The 12,684-nt window shown below is 34.4% G+C and overlaps 1 protein-coding gene across 2 annotated transcripts in view; it reads left to right on the top strand.

Moving 5' to 3' along the window:
- Nucleotides 1-12,684, top strand: part of DYNC2H1 (dynein cytoplasmic 2 heavy chain 1) — a 187,304-nt gene that overhangs the window by 71,337 nt on the left and 103,283 nt on the right. For both annotated transcript variants that reach the window (XM_074816179.1, XM_074816180.1), the window contains exons 65-70: nucleotides 1,048-1,171; nucleotides 4,035-4,198; nucleotides 5,478-5,597; nucleotides 8,644-8,778; nucleotides 9,536-9,679; nucleotides 11,314-11,403. In XM_074816179.1, the coding sequence (XP_074672280.1) occupies nucleotides 1,048-1,171; nucleotides 4,035-4,198; nucleotides 5,478-5,597; nucleotides 8,644-8,778; nucleotides 9,536-9,679; nucleotides 11,314-11,403 (777 nt within the window). The remainder of the gene's footprint in view (nucleotides 1-1,047; nucleotides 1,172-4,034; nucleotides 4,199-5,477; nucleotides 5,598-8,643; nucleotides 8,779-9,535; nucleotides 9,680-11,313; nucleotides 11,404-12,684) is intronic.

The raw sequence follows: 12,684 nt of genomic DNA, 5'->3' as shown, positions 1-12,684 counted from the left end.
TGTTTACTCAGGGAGGAGATCGGTGTATTTAAAATTGGAGAGTCAACATCTGGTATTACTTATATAAGTTTGCCTCTTTGTGCTGCCCTCTCCATGAATATCAGTATTTCATGCTGAGAGGGAAATAGTAAAAGATTTGTAAACAGGAGGTCTTTTGTATTCTTGGTTGAAGTTCACTGGATTTCAGGAGTATGTATACACTCCTTCCCTATGATTTTTGTGTTGTGTTATCTACATTGGAAATAGTAGTTTGGATTTCAGTTTGAGATTAAGGTACTTAAGATTAATTGTCTACATGTCACTGTTTACGTGGGCGGCAAGGCTTGTCTCAGTTGCACACACATAGGCAGGCACCTAGTGCCATTTGTAAGTCCCTTATTGAACCCCACCTAGCCTCAAGATACTGTTTCAACAGAATGTAGGTCTTCCACAGATCCCTGACAGCTCTGTGCAGGCATTTTAGATACTCTCTGATGGTACTAGATACATATCTTTGGGTAATGGAATGCATCCCCTGCTAGTTGATTTTCTTGATTACCTTGTAGACTCTGTTGTCTGCATTGCCTAGGATCTCCATTGACTGTAATGGTATCTTAAACACCACGTGCATGTTTAGACACCTATATGCAAAAGACTTTATTTAGATATCTTAGTATTAGTGTGAATCTTGTCCTTAGCTCTTGGTTCAGTTTTGAGACATAGCTACCTAAATAACATTTGAGATGTGTTAACTAGCCAGGACTTCCAGGTGCACCTGACAGATGTGACACAAGACCTGTGGCAGATCTGCTCTCTGTGGTGCAGCACTTGGAGAGCTAGGCATGTTACATACGTTGCCTGTATGTCAGTAGCTGAATAGATCAAACTTATTTAAATTAAACACTTGTGGCTAAACCGTAAAATACCATATGATGCTTGTAATAGGATTTTTCGGCTATACTGATGATTTTTAGATTTAGACTCCTGGTATAATGCCTTCCTGTTCGTTCTGAAGTGTTAATATTTCAAGAAAACATGAATCAAAAGAATTTATTTTTATTTTCCCAGGACACCAACTTCTTAACTGCTCTTGAGTTGGCAGTGAGATTTGGGAAAACACTTATTATACAGGAAGTAGATGGAGTGGAGCCTGTACTTTACCCGTTGCTAAGAAAAGATCTTGTTGCTCAAGGTAAATGACCATCTTTACAAATGCTCATTCAAAGTTTTGTAGGTTAGATCTAGACACATCATATAAAACTTGATCTTTCTGAAAACATCGGTATTGTGTAACTTTTTCCTCTTTAACATTAACCTTCTGCTAACACTTCAGTGCATGAAATAGATTGGAGTTATATTCTTGTTTAGTAAGTGGAAAAATATTTAAAGATTTTTTGACTGGAATTAGAATAAAGTGTTTTTATCAACTCTTCACAATTTAAATTTTAAGTTAATTTCTAGTGGTAATTTCAAACACATAGATTTACTTAGGAACTTGGGCCTTAAATAGACCAGAAATTACACAACTGCTTGTGCAGTTAGAAATCAGAGTTTTAGAATGTTGGTGTTGCTGTTTGGCTTTCATTTGTCTGAAACTAAAGGTGGCACACAGGTCTGTCCCTGATGTGTCTTTGTAATGAGGGGGTGTCATAGAGATCAGCAAAATGGTGGAATTCGGTGGAAGGAGTCTCCCTAGCTGATGCAGTGAAAGGAAAAAAAAAAACATTTACATTTACAATATGTAATTTGGAGAGATAATGAACTCTGTATATAACTGACTTGAATTTAGTTGCTTTAAAAAAGCTGATATGAAAAATTGTGTTGAAAGTTTAGCACAGATGAATAGTAATTATATAAGTATCTCAGCATGAATTATGTTGAATTATGTTGCATATTTTGAAATTATGTCAAAAGAACTGAGTGGATTAAAAAAATGCAACAATATATGTTTTACTTTCTACATTATTGTAATTAAAGTATATTTACATTATCCTTAGTAATTATATTTCTGCCTCAAGTGTTAATTCTTCAGCATGTGCCACAGCCTGTGCATGTACTTTACAGTATGAACTTTGGGCACTGAAAATAGCTCAAGACTCCGTTTTGCTGTCATGTCATACAATATTGAGATCTAATAGTGGGTGAGGTAGGAGTAATTCTTTAAATGTAAATACATGGTAAAAAAAATGCAGATGCTGTTGAGTTCTTAGATACATTTATCTCTTATATTGTAAAGGTCTGCTTAGTGAAAAAATGTTAGTTTAAATCATTCTTCCGTTACAGATGTGCTTGCATGTTTATGCTCAGTAAAAGTTGAGAGCACCACCAAAGTGGTGACTTCAGGGATCTGTAGGAGGCTAGGTAGAACACCTTTACAACTTTTTTTTTCATTAGCTTCTGCTGAACTTTGGAAAGCAGAAATACAGTATTACAGGCAACTTAACTGATTTTACCCAAGGAATCAAATTAAGAGATGAATATGTCTGCAGAACTGTGGAGAAAACAGATTAAATTAAAATATACTAGTTTATTCAGGGAAGTTGCTCATAACACTCAGGCATCGTCTTTTCCATGTTAATGAGCTATGTTAATGCTAGGTCTGTACAAGTCCAAACTAGAGAGCTGTTTTTTGAAAAGGGAGAATGGGTCACTATTCGAGTCTTTTCAGTCACTTCACAAGAAAGAGCGCACTTTGCTTTGTCAAAACATGGAGGTGAAGGCCTATCTGCATTATTTTGCTTGTGATGAGTGTACATCTTTTCATTACTTGGAATGAAAAGTTAAGAAAAATGTAAATATATATACTGCAGTAAATTAGTCTTTGTACAGCTTCTGTTTTCTGTTTGACGTTTTTACAGCATAGGCCTAAAATTTATTCTGATCCTTGGCACAGAAGCAAAATTGGTATGTGATTTTCATCTCTACCAGTGTTTTAGCAAGAGGTTTATACTTAGACCATTTATGATCTGCTCCTAGTGCTAAAAATAGAGAAGTGTCTAAATATGCCACCTCAAAAATTTCTCTGGAAAGGAAATTTCCACTTTGAAACTTTTCATCTTATAAGTTTATTCTTCCTTCTTTTTCAGTATCAGGAGGCAAAATCTTACTCTAGTCATGTGATTGTTTGAGTCTATTATTCTCTGACCTCACCAGAATGGAAACCTGTGGTGGAAGGAGGGTGGTGAGAGGCCATACATATATTTTCATTCTGTGACAGGCATACTGAGAAATGTTAAAATATTAGTAGTATAAACAGAAATTGAAATCATGACAGCAGAAATTTAATTTTATTTCATACTGTGTTTAAATTAAATGTATTTAAAATAAGACAAATTTATGAGATATTTCTTAATGGATTTTTTTTTCAGTCTAATGACTAGATATTCCAGCATCTTTAGTTTCATAGACTCTCTCTATAACAATTATCGTAGAACATAATATTTTAATTGAATTATGATTGTACAGCAACGTCAACCTTCTACAAATAAATGTAACAGATCCAGAATGAAATCTAATGGTTTTGGATCACATTCAGAAAATGCTGAACCATCTTAGCTGATATGTAATTATGGCTAGTGTGTTTAGATAGAGTGGTATACCTATGTGGAAGTGTAAATGAATATGTTTAAATTATGACAGGATTCTTACACAAAAGGGGGATTCTCCAGTACATCTTCTGTGTGTTTTGTCTCCTATTCGTTGTTTGAAGATTTCAGAGAATCATTAGTATTACTTTTACTTCAAGTATATTTTTTGCCATTTATGCTTTTTGTACTGGGTAAGGATAATTAAACTATCCTTGTGTATTGAATATTCTCACTATGTAAATTTCTTACACTAGTGCTATGTTATTGCATTTTTTTGTCTAACAATGCAAAATAGGTTATGTTCCTTACATTTTTAAAATTTCTTTTTCTTTCCAAACAGTTTATAAATACATTTTATAAAATATATTTATAAAATTGGTAATAAAGTATTACACAAATACCACTATTTTCAGATAATTTTAAAATTTTCCAATCAGAGTGAATATAACTTCTATTTATTATTTACAGGACCCCGTTATGCTGTACAAATAGGTGAAAAAATGATAGATTATAATGAAGAGTTCCGTCTCTTTCTTTCAACAAGGAACCCAAATCCCTTCCTTCCACCTGATGCTTCTTCTATTGTTACAGAAGTAAACTTTACCACAACAGGAAGTGGCTTAAGAGGACAGGTAGGCATTTGGCATAAAAAACAATGTATGTTTAGCTGACATACATAGCTACATCCAGCTTCTGGACGAAGCCCTGTGGTGTAGTTTGCATTAATGGTCACAGAGATATTTGCTAGCACACAACTATAAATGGTAAAATCAATCCTGAAACTAAATTTAAATTTTAAAATCTTGGTTTTATGCACTTTGGAACCAAGTAGTAAGTCCAAGAGAGAAAATGGAAACCATCTCATTGACTTCAGTTGCAGCAGATTACTTGCTAAGCTTCTGTTTTCTGTTCAAGATGCATTTATGGTACTGTGGAAACATTTCTGTTATTGCTCTCCAGTGTCCTAGTTAGATAGCTAGGATAGTTAGTCCATGCTAGCATCAAGATACTTTGTGTATATGAAAAATGTAATGAAACAAAGAAGCTGTATATTTTACTTCCTCCAAAATGTTAGTAGCTTTTGAGTTTTTTTCTATAACATTTAGGAAGCAAAATGTAGCATATGGATGGAAGAGAGAAAAAAAAAAGAGAAAACATAAATTAAGGGAAGAAAAAACCCTCTTTATTTGGTATGAAACAAGTTTTTCCAAACTAGCAAGAAGCTTGGAATGGGATGTAAATAAGATGTTAGTAAGTAAGATAGAGTTCAGATTTCTTCCCTGCACTGGAAATAGAGAATCGACATGATACAATGTAACCAAGTGAACTGGCCTCCTCTTTAAGTGGAAATACATAAGAAAAAAGCTTTGTTTTTTGTTTTCTCTCTTTGTGGGGAGGGGTTTGACTTTTGGTAGACTTGGTGGAAAGAAATTCACTGTCATTCTTTCCAGTTTGTGCTTTCTATCACCTACTTCTTTTTGTAGCTGATAACAGTATATACACTAATGAAGACTGCCAGTCATTTAAACACAGATGTGATTCAGATTGAGGTGCAAAAGTTAAGGCCTCAGCATAAAAGGGTGTGAATTAGTGTCCTTAATAAAGTGATCCAGTGCCTTTTGAGATATGCTTGAGTATCTCACCTTGCACCTGCTGTTATGCACAAGGGCATGGTTCACAGTAGTTGCTGTGTTATACTTGCCATTGCAGAATATCCTGGATGTCTACATAGATTTAAAGCTGTTGGATGTCTGGTGCAACTGAGTAAACTCTCAGAAGTCTACTTTCAAAAATATAGGCTATATACCGCTATATGATTAATGAGTATATATTATGCTATATAATTAATGAATATGTATTATGAAATATTAGAGTGGTTTTTATCCTGTTGAATAATCTCCTTCTTTTTAGCTTTTGGCTTTAACAATTCAGCATGAAAAGCCTGATTTAGAAGAGCAGAAGACAAAACTGTTACAACAAGAAGAAGATAAGAAGATACAGTTAGCTAAGCTTGAGGAATCTCTTTTGGAGGTAAAATAACTTTACCTCTTTTATATCTGTTAGATCAATAAGATAGTGTTCATATTGTTATGTGTTTGAATGAAGATGGTGAAATTGTTGGAATAATGAGCCCTCAGAATTTTTGATTTGCAAAAATAAAAGCACTATTTGCCTGGGGCTGTTGGGAGAGAAAAGTAGATAAAATATGTACATCTGTCATGAAACTGTAGTATTTCAATACATTAAGCATTGTCAAAGTTCAGGGTATGAATAGTTGTGTTACCGTAAAAGCCAGCAGAGGAACTCTAAGACTCGTTTTGGAGTTTTAGAAAGCAGGCATTCTTTATTGCAGCACTGGGCGCACACACGAATAGCTTCGCAAAGGTGAGCGCGCCCCCGTATCTATAAGTGGCAGCTAATATGCAGTGAGGTTATACATATTCATAACTTTTCCGAGAAATGAGTTACATATGCATTAGATTTCCTAGAACTAATTACAATATCTGCATCCTAATTATGCATGTGCTTTCTTGGTGGGTGGTGGTCTCAAGGGGTCCCTGGTGGTAGCTGGTAGTCTTCCTCACCGTGTCTGCTGGTTGACCTCAGTGCTCACACATGCTCACAAAGGGTCTGTTTAGGAGGTGTTGTGCAGCTGTGTTGTGTCTTGAGCTGGTTTGTTTTAATTTGTCCCAACCTTGTTCCTGTTATCTTCAAGAATAGGCCCCACTGTCTTATTTATTACTGTCTTATCCTCAAACCCCTTTCTTCTTCACAAAAGCACCAACCTTCAGCGGCACATTCCAGAAGCTACATTGACATTGACCTACTTCATTCTCAGTAAAAAATATTTAGCAACACAAAAAGCAAGACAAAGAGGAAAAGAAAAAATGTTAGCAAGACGTTTTGGCTTATATTTTGGCTAGATATAGGCTGGTTTAGATTGATTAGAAATTTCATTAATTTTAATGCATTAAAAGAGAAAACTTTGTTAAAAATGATACTATTTCTTTTTCAAATTATGAGTTTTAAAACCACGTTTTAAACCTTGTGAATCCCTTCTCAAGCTGAGAAATGATACTGCATTGTGAAAGGAAAAAAAAACCTGAAAGAAAAATTCCTAATAGAAAATGGAAGGATTTGTTAGGAGAGACATTTAAAACTTTAAACTTCCACAATTGTTTCTTATTAGCAATGAACTCTTTATAGTTAACATTTTCCTTTCTCATATTTAAAATTAATATTCTCAATTTTCAGTTTACCTTTTTATTTTAAAGGAAGTAATTAAGTTCAGAAACAGTTGTGCACCTCTGTAAGGAAAGGTAGCTTCCAAGGAAGAGGACTGTTTTCTGTTTTGTTTGCATATTGTCATGGATTTCACAGGAACTGTACTTCATGCCCATAGGAATGGATCCTCAAATCCTCCTTCCTTCTAAAGTGTCATAGATGCAGGGAGATTAACCTGCTGCCTCAAAACCCTCAGCTGAGTCATAGAACTTTGCAGTATCCAGCACAATGGACTTGAGCATAAGCTGTTTTACAGATTCCTCAAAAAGTAGTAAACTGAACTTTATTAAACTAGCCATTAATAGCTCGATTTTATAATTTTGCACATAATTATCTAATGTGATTTGAATTTCCACATTTACTGTCCCTATTAAACTCTCTATTACGACTCAAATACTGAGCTCAAACCTCTTTTAAAACTGGGGCAGATTTCTCTTTCAGGCAGAGGGAAACATCTTCTCTAAAAAAATTCCATATTCAAAGTTGATCATTGTTTAGCACCTTAATGTCTACCAGAAACTGAGAGTTCAGAGATACAACAAAAAAAGTCTACTTCTTAGAACAGACTTTTTGTGTGATCTTGGAACTCCAAAATCTTTCACATTTGTCCAATCTTAGTTATCAAGTGCAAAATTTCAAGTAATTGATGACAAAGCAACAAAAAGTGGCCAAGTATTAACACTGAGGTTGGTTTCAACTTTGGCATTCTTGTTAGTAGTGAAATCAAAATACTCTTTGACCCTGAAGAAAGAAACCTAAAACTCAGTGGAAACTGACAGGTGCCACATGGGCTTTGTCACAAAGAAGTCAGTGCTGGAGGTGATCTAGCTAAATTCAAGTTAATCCTAAAGCAACATTATCATTCTGTCTGAAGTACTGAAATGGTTTTCCTCCAAAAGCCTTGGAGTAAAGACATTCATATTGTGGCTATCTCAGCTCACACTATGATTCCTCACAGCAAAATTGGACTCCTTGAAAAAACAGATGATCTTGTCCTAAACTCTTTTCAACTAGAGATCTAAGTGCATTCTGCTGTTCTAACTGGTGAATCTCTGCCTCCAAATATCCTGAAATCCTGTCCTACAGGTAGTTGTTCAGAACTGATTTAGCTGACAAGAAGCCAATTTTATGTTGTTTGACTGAAAAATTGTATTGAAGGGTATTTACCGAAGGTTAGTAAAATGCCTTAAATAATAGTGAATCATTCAAGCTTTCCCCACTTATTATTAGAAGTGAAATTGTTTGCACAGGAGAACTCAGGGAAAATACGGAGTAATCTCAAGGATTTTGAAGGGATCTCTGATTACAAAACTGAAATTGTTGTAGTTGTGACTATTCATCTCAGCTGGAAATGAGAACTAAATTTTGTAGGGGTTATGGGAATATTTTTGAAGGAAAATTAATTTATGAATGACTATGTACAGGAAGTCATTAGCCAATTTTAGGTTAAATTGGTAGTTAAGTAGAATTACAAATACCGTACTTCGTATTTACTGTGGGGATATTAGCGCGTAAGACTTGGATCATAGAAATCATTCTCAAAAGCTTGCTGATGACTTAAGTTTCAGAACCTGGCAGTCTGGATTTTTGGAGTTTGTTCTTGGGTTTTATTTTCCATGCTTCTTTAAAACAACATCTCAGTTTTTGGAGTAACCACATGTTTTTTAGTATTCTTGATGCATTAAATGATTCAGAAATATCTACCAGTCAGAAAGAAGGACAGCTTCCAAAATGGTTACTTTACAGTTTTATTTAATGTAAGGTAGATGACATTTTTTTTTTTTTTTTACAGGCACTTGCAACATCACAAGGCAATATACTAGAAAATAAGGATCTGATTGAATCTTTGAATCAGACTAAAGCAAGTAGTGCACTCATCCAAGAATCACTTGCTGAATCTCACAGACTTCAGAGTTTCCTTGATAAGGTAGAAGATATTTTGATCTTTTATTGCTAGTTTTTCTCTGCTAAAAATAGTAATCTTCTATATAGAGAGGATATATACATTCATAGGAGTATAAGATCGGTAACATAGTAAATTAATTTTTTGGAGTAAAAGATATTTGGGAGTACAGAAAGTATTTTCAGTAATTAAATTCTTTTGTTTTACACATGGTGAATAGCTACACAATTTAAAGTCTGCCGTTTTGAATTAAAGGACTTTTCCCCAAGGACTTACTGGCAAATAATGGGTTTTGACTTCATTTTTGACATCTACTATTGCAAACAGTATGACTCATGTGGATGTTCTTACTTAATATATCCCTTACTATTGCAAAAATTTAGATCATTGGTGATGCTATTCATCTGGCATGCTGTTTTTGTACACATTACAGTTTTCCTCCGTGCTCTTATTTGTTTAGTTTAAAATTTTCTATGGAATTTTGAGATGTGTTCTGTGGTGGGAAGAGGCCTCTGTTTCCTAGGGATTAATTTCCAAAATATTCTTCATAATTTAAAGAATTTTTTGCTACAAATGCTTTCTTCATTTTTGAAATTTAAAGACAGTGTTGAAGTCTTGAGTGCGTGTCCCTCAATTTGAAGAATCAGGAAGGATTCTGTTTTCTGAAGCAGTGGGAGTCATCGGAATTTTTTTTGTGTGATGAATAAATGTTTATGCAGTAACCGGTAGATGGCAGTAATGTACTGGGTTTTTTATATATGTATTTTTTTTTTATCCACAGGAGAGGGATGCCTATCTCCCTTTAGCTGAGAGCGCTAGCAAGATGTACTTTATTATCTCTGACTTGTCCAAAATTAATAATATGTACCGTTTTAGTTTGGCGGCTTTCCTGCGGCTTTTCCAAAGGGCTCTGCAAAGCGAGCAGGTATTTTCTCTTTTTCTGAAGCTGTTAATGCTGTAGAAGAATCAATCTGCTTTGATCCTTAGAATTTGTTAGTTGCTCTGGACATTTTTAGAAAATAATATATAAGAACTGATGATGAAATGTGTAATAGATAGTGATGCTGAACTGTTGTGCTTTAGATATTCAGAATACAGGCACACGGAATTTTTAATGATCTTATGCTACATATAAATTATAAAATTGCTGTGCCATCTGAAAACAAAGTAGCTCTTTGTGATTTCAGGCTTGCTCTTTGTCTAAGGTGAATTAGGAAAAACAAGGTTGATTATAACTTTACTGAAGGTTTTATTTAAATAAATTAATGTTCTGATTACAAATAATGCTAATTCTATCAACAAGGGGTAGAATAAGATAGGATCTATATTTCTGCATGGTTCAGTTACCTGAAGGAAGATCAAAACTGTATCTACTTCTGTACAGTTTGTAAGCATGCATGCAACCTGTCTTGTTGAAAATGTAATTTTTACTTTTCTGAATTCTAATGGCCAGTATATTTTTTTTATTGAAGCACAGCATTATGGATTTATCCTTTGTCATCTCATTCTTTAGATCTAAAAACCCACACTGAGTAACAATGCATTTTCTTTTTATTCAGCATTTCCAAAATTCATCTTATTTTTCTTTGTTTCCACTTTAAAAAGCCTTTCATCATGTCACTTTTGGATTCCCCTTTATTCTGGCATCTGTGCTTACAATTTTCCTTTAGCTCCAATCATTACCAGAAACATGATTTTGACTATGTGAACTTGCTCTCTTTAAAGTTCTTTACGTATTACATCTTTTCCACAAGATGAGCTGCTTCTTGTTCTTACTTTCACACCTCTTTAATAATTTCTTTTCTTCCTGCCCATTATTTAAACCTCAACTTCTGGTTTTGCCTTCTTTGCTTGCTTCCTTTTTTTCTTCTCCTCTATCCAATACTACATTTTTCTCAAGCTATCTTTTAGACATGGGAAAGGTATTAGTCAAATCAGCTTATGAATCCAAATTGCTCTCCTTTATAAACTCATCTCTTCAAATTCCAGCATGGTAGAAAGGAACTTGTTTCTGATTAATCTTATACTACCTGTTACCTCCCTCACCTTTTCTTTTTTTCCCTCTTCTTCTTTTAGCCTATCTTTCAGTTTTCTCCTGTTATAATCAGTCTTTTAGTGTGTAAGCTTTGAAGGAAGGGTATATTCACTATTTTCTACAATGATTATTTCAATTGGGCCAAATTTGGTTGGAAGTTTAGTAATTACACTTGACGTCAACATATCTGTTTAATAACATTAAATATAGTCATTCAATACATAAGCAATTTTTTACCAAGTGAGAACTATGAGATTTCAAGGACATTAATGTTAGAAGAAAATTTTATGATGTTCACAGTCAAAATGTTCAAGGCCAAAATACTCATTTCTTAATGTTTCAGCATGAACTTCTCATTTTATCATCTATTCATTGATAGCTGCAGCTGAGTTCAATAATATGTTTTTAGACCTAATAAGTGTCATCTAGAGTTCAGATTATTTTTGTCATTCTGCTGAGATTTAAGGTACATAAAAAGATTTTTACTTCCACATGAATTTTTGAAATACAAACTTTCCTTTTAGGATTCAAGTAATACTGAAGAAAGAATCAAGTCGCTTATTGGCTCATTGAAACATACAATTTATGAATATGTTTGTCGTTGTTTGTTTAAGGTAAGGTTGTGGCTATTTTTGGCTTTTGTACAGTGCACTGGGTTTGAAAGTATTCTTTCAGCAACCAACACTTGATCTGCTTCACATAAGCAGAATTGTTTCAGTATGTATGTAATATATGCAGAAAATTACACTTGCAATATTTAACATGCAAAATGAGGACGACTAAAAATTAGGATATGACAGTATTAAGGTTGCTTATGCACATTTTTCCACATAGCAGTTTTCTAATGGACAAGGCTATTCTCAGTCTAGTCCGATTTCTGCTTTACTTCTGGCTCCTCATCTCTGCCTCATTTTGGCTTCATAGCCAGTTCCAGGCTTCACAGTCTTCTGAGCACTCTTATTCTGCTTGCTCTTATTTCTAGCATTCCTAAGTATGAGTGTTGGACCTAACTGTCCTGATAAGGTTTTGTGTGATTATTTGTTCTTTTTTTTTTTTTTTAAAAAAAGTAAACAGAAAAAAACATTGTAAAGTTCTCCTTTCTCTTTTCACATCCTGCCCCAAATCTCCACCTGCTAGCTTTTTTGTTTCTATCTGTTCCCCTGTTCCTCCATATAATGTTCTTAATGTATTTCTTGTTTGCTCTTGCTTTCTTGGTGAAAACCTAGGATAGATCTGCCTTTCACATTCAGTTTTAATTTTTATTTTCACATGGAACAGTCATAACAGGGGGTGTTTTTCTCATAGTACCAGGCTGAAGAATGCGTAGTAGGTCTGCACAGATGATTTGAGCAGTAGTACAAATCATGCAAGTCTGGAGTTTGATCTGTGAGAATGGAGAGATCTTGGAAAATTTTACATCTCCTCTCCTCTCCCCTCAGTCTAGCAACACTATATTGAAGATGCAGAGGTAGCAGTTATTTCTAAGGATTTTGCTTTATCAAAGTCCAAGTGGCTTCTCCCGAAATATTCTGATAATAATTTAATGTCTGTGTTTGAAGTCACGAATATGTGAAGCCTTCTAATAAGTCATCACACCTTTTGAGTATTGGAAAGCAGTTATTTTTATATATCAGAAAAGATGAAAGATTTCAAAACACATCCCTGGATGTGTTTAAGGGTCGTTTAGATGAGATGCTGGGGGATATGGTGTAGGGGAGAACTTTGTAGAGTAGGGCTGATGGTTGGACTCGATGATCCCAAGGGTCTTTTCCAACCTGAATGATTCTATAATTCTATTCTATGAAAAGCAAGACACAAAGAGGAGATTTCTAGTAGGAAAGAATTGCACTGTGAATGATCAGATTTGAGTTCAGAAAATACTGAAGGAGTTAGTG

This window comes from Strix aluco, chromosome 2 (genome assembly GCF_031877795.1).
Source record: "Strix aluco isolate bStrAlu1 chromosome 2, bStrAlu1.hap1, whole genome shotgun sequence".
NCBI lineage: Eukaryota > Metazoa > Chordata > Aves > Strigiformes > Strigidae > Strix > Strix aluco.
Note: the sequence above shows the minus strand (reverse complement) of the source record. Positions and strands in the feature narration are given on the sequence as shown.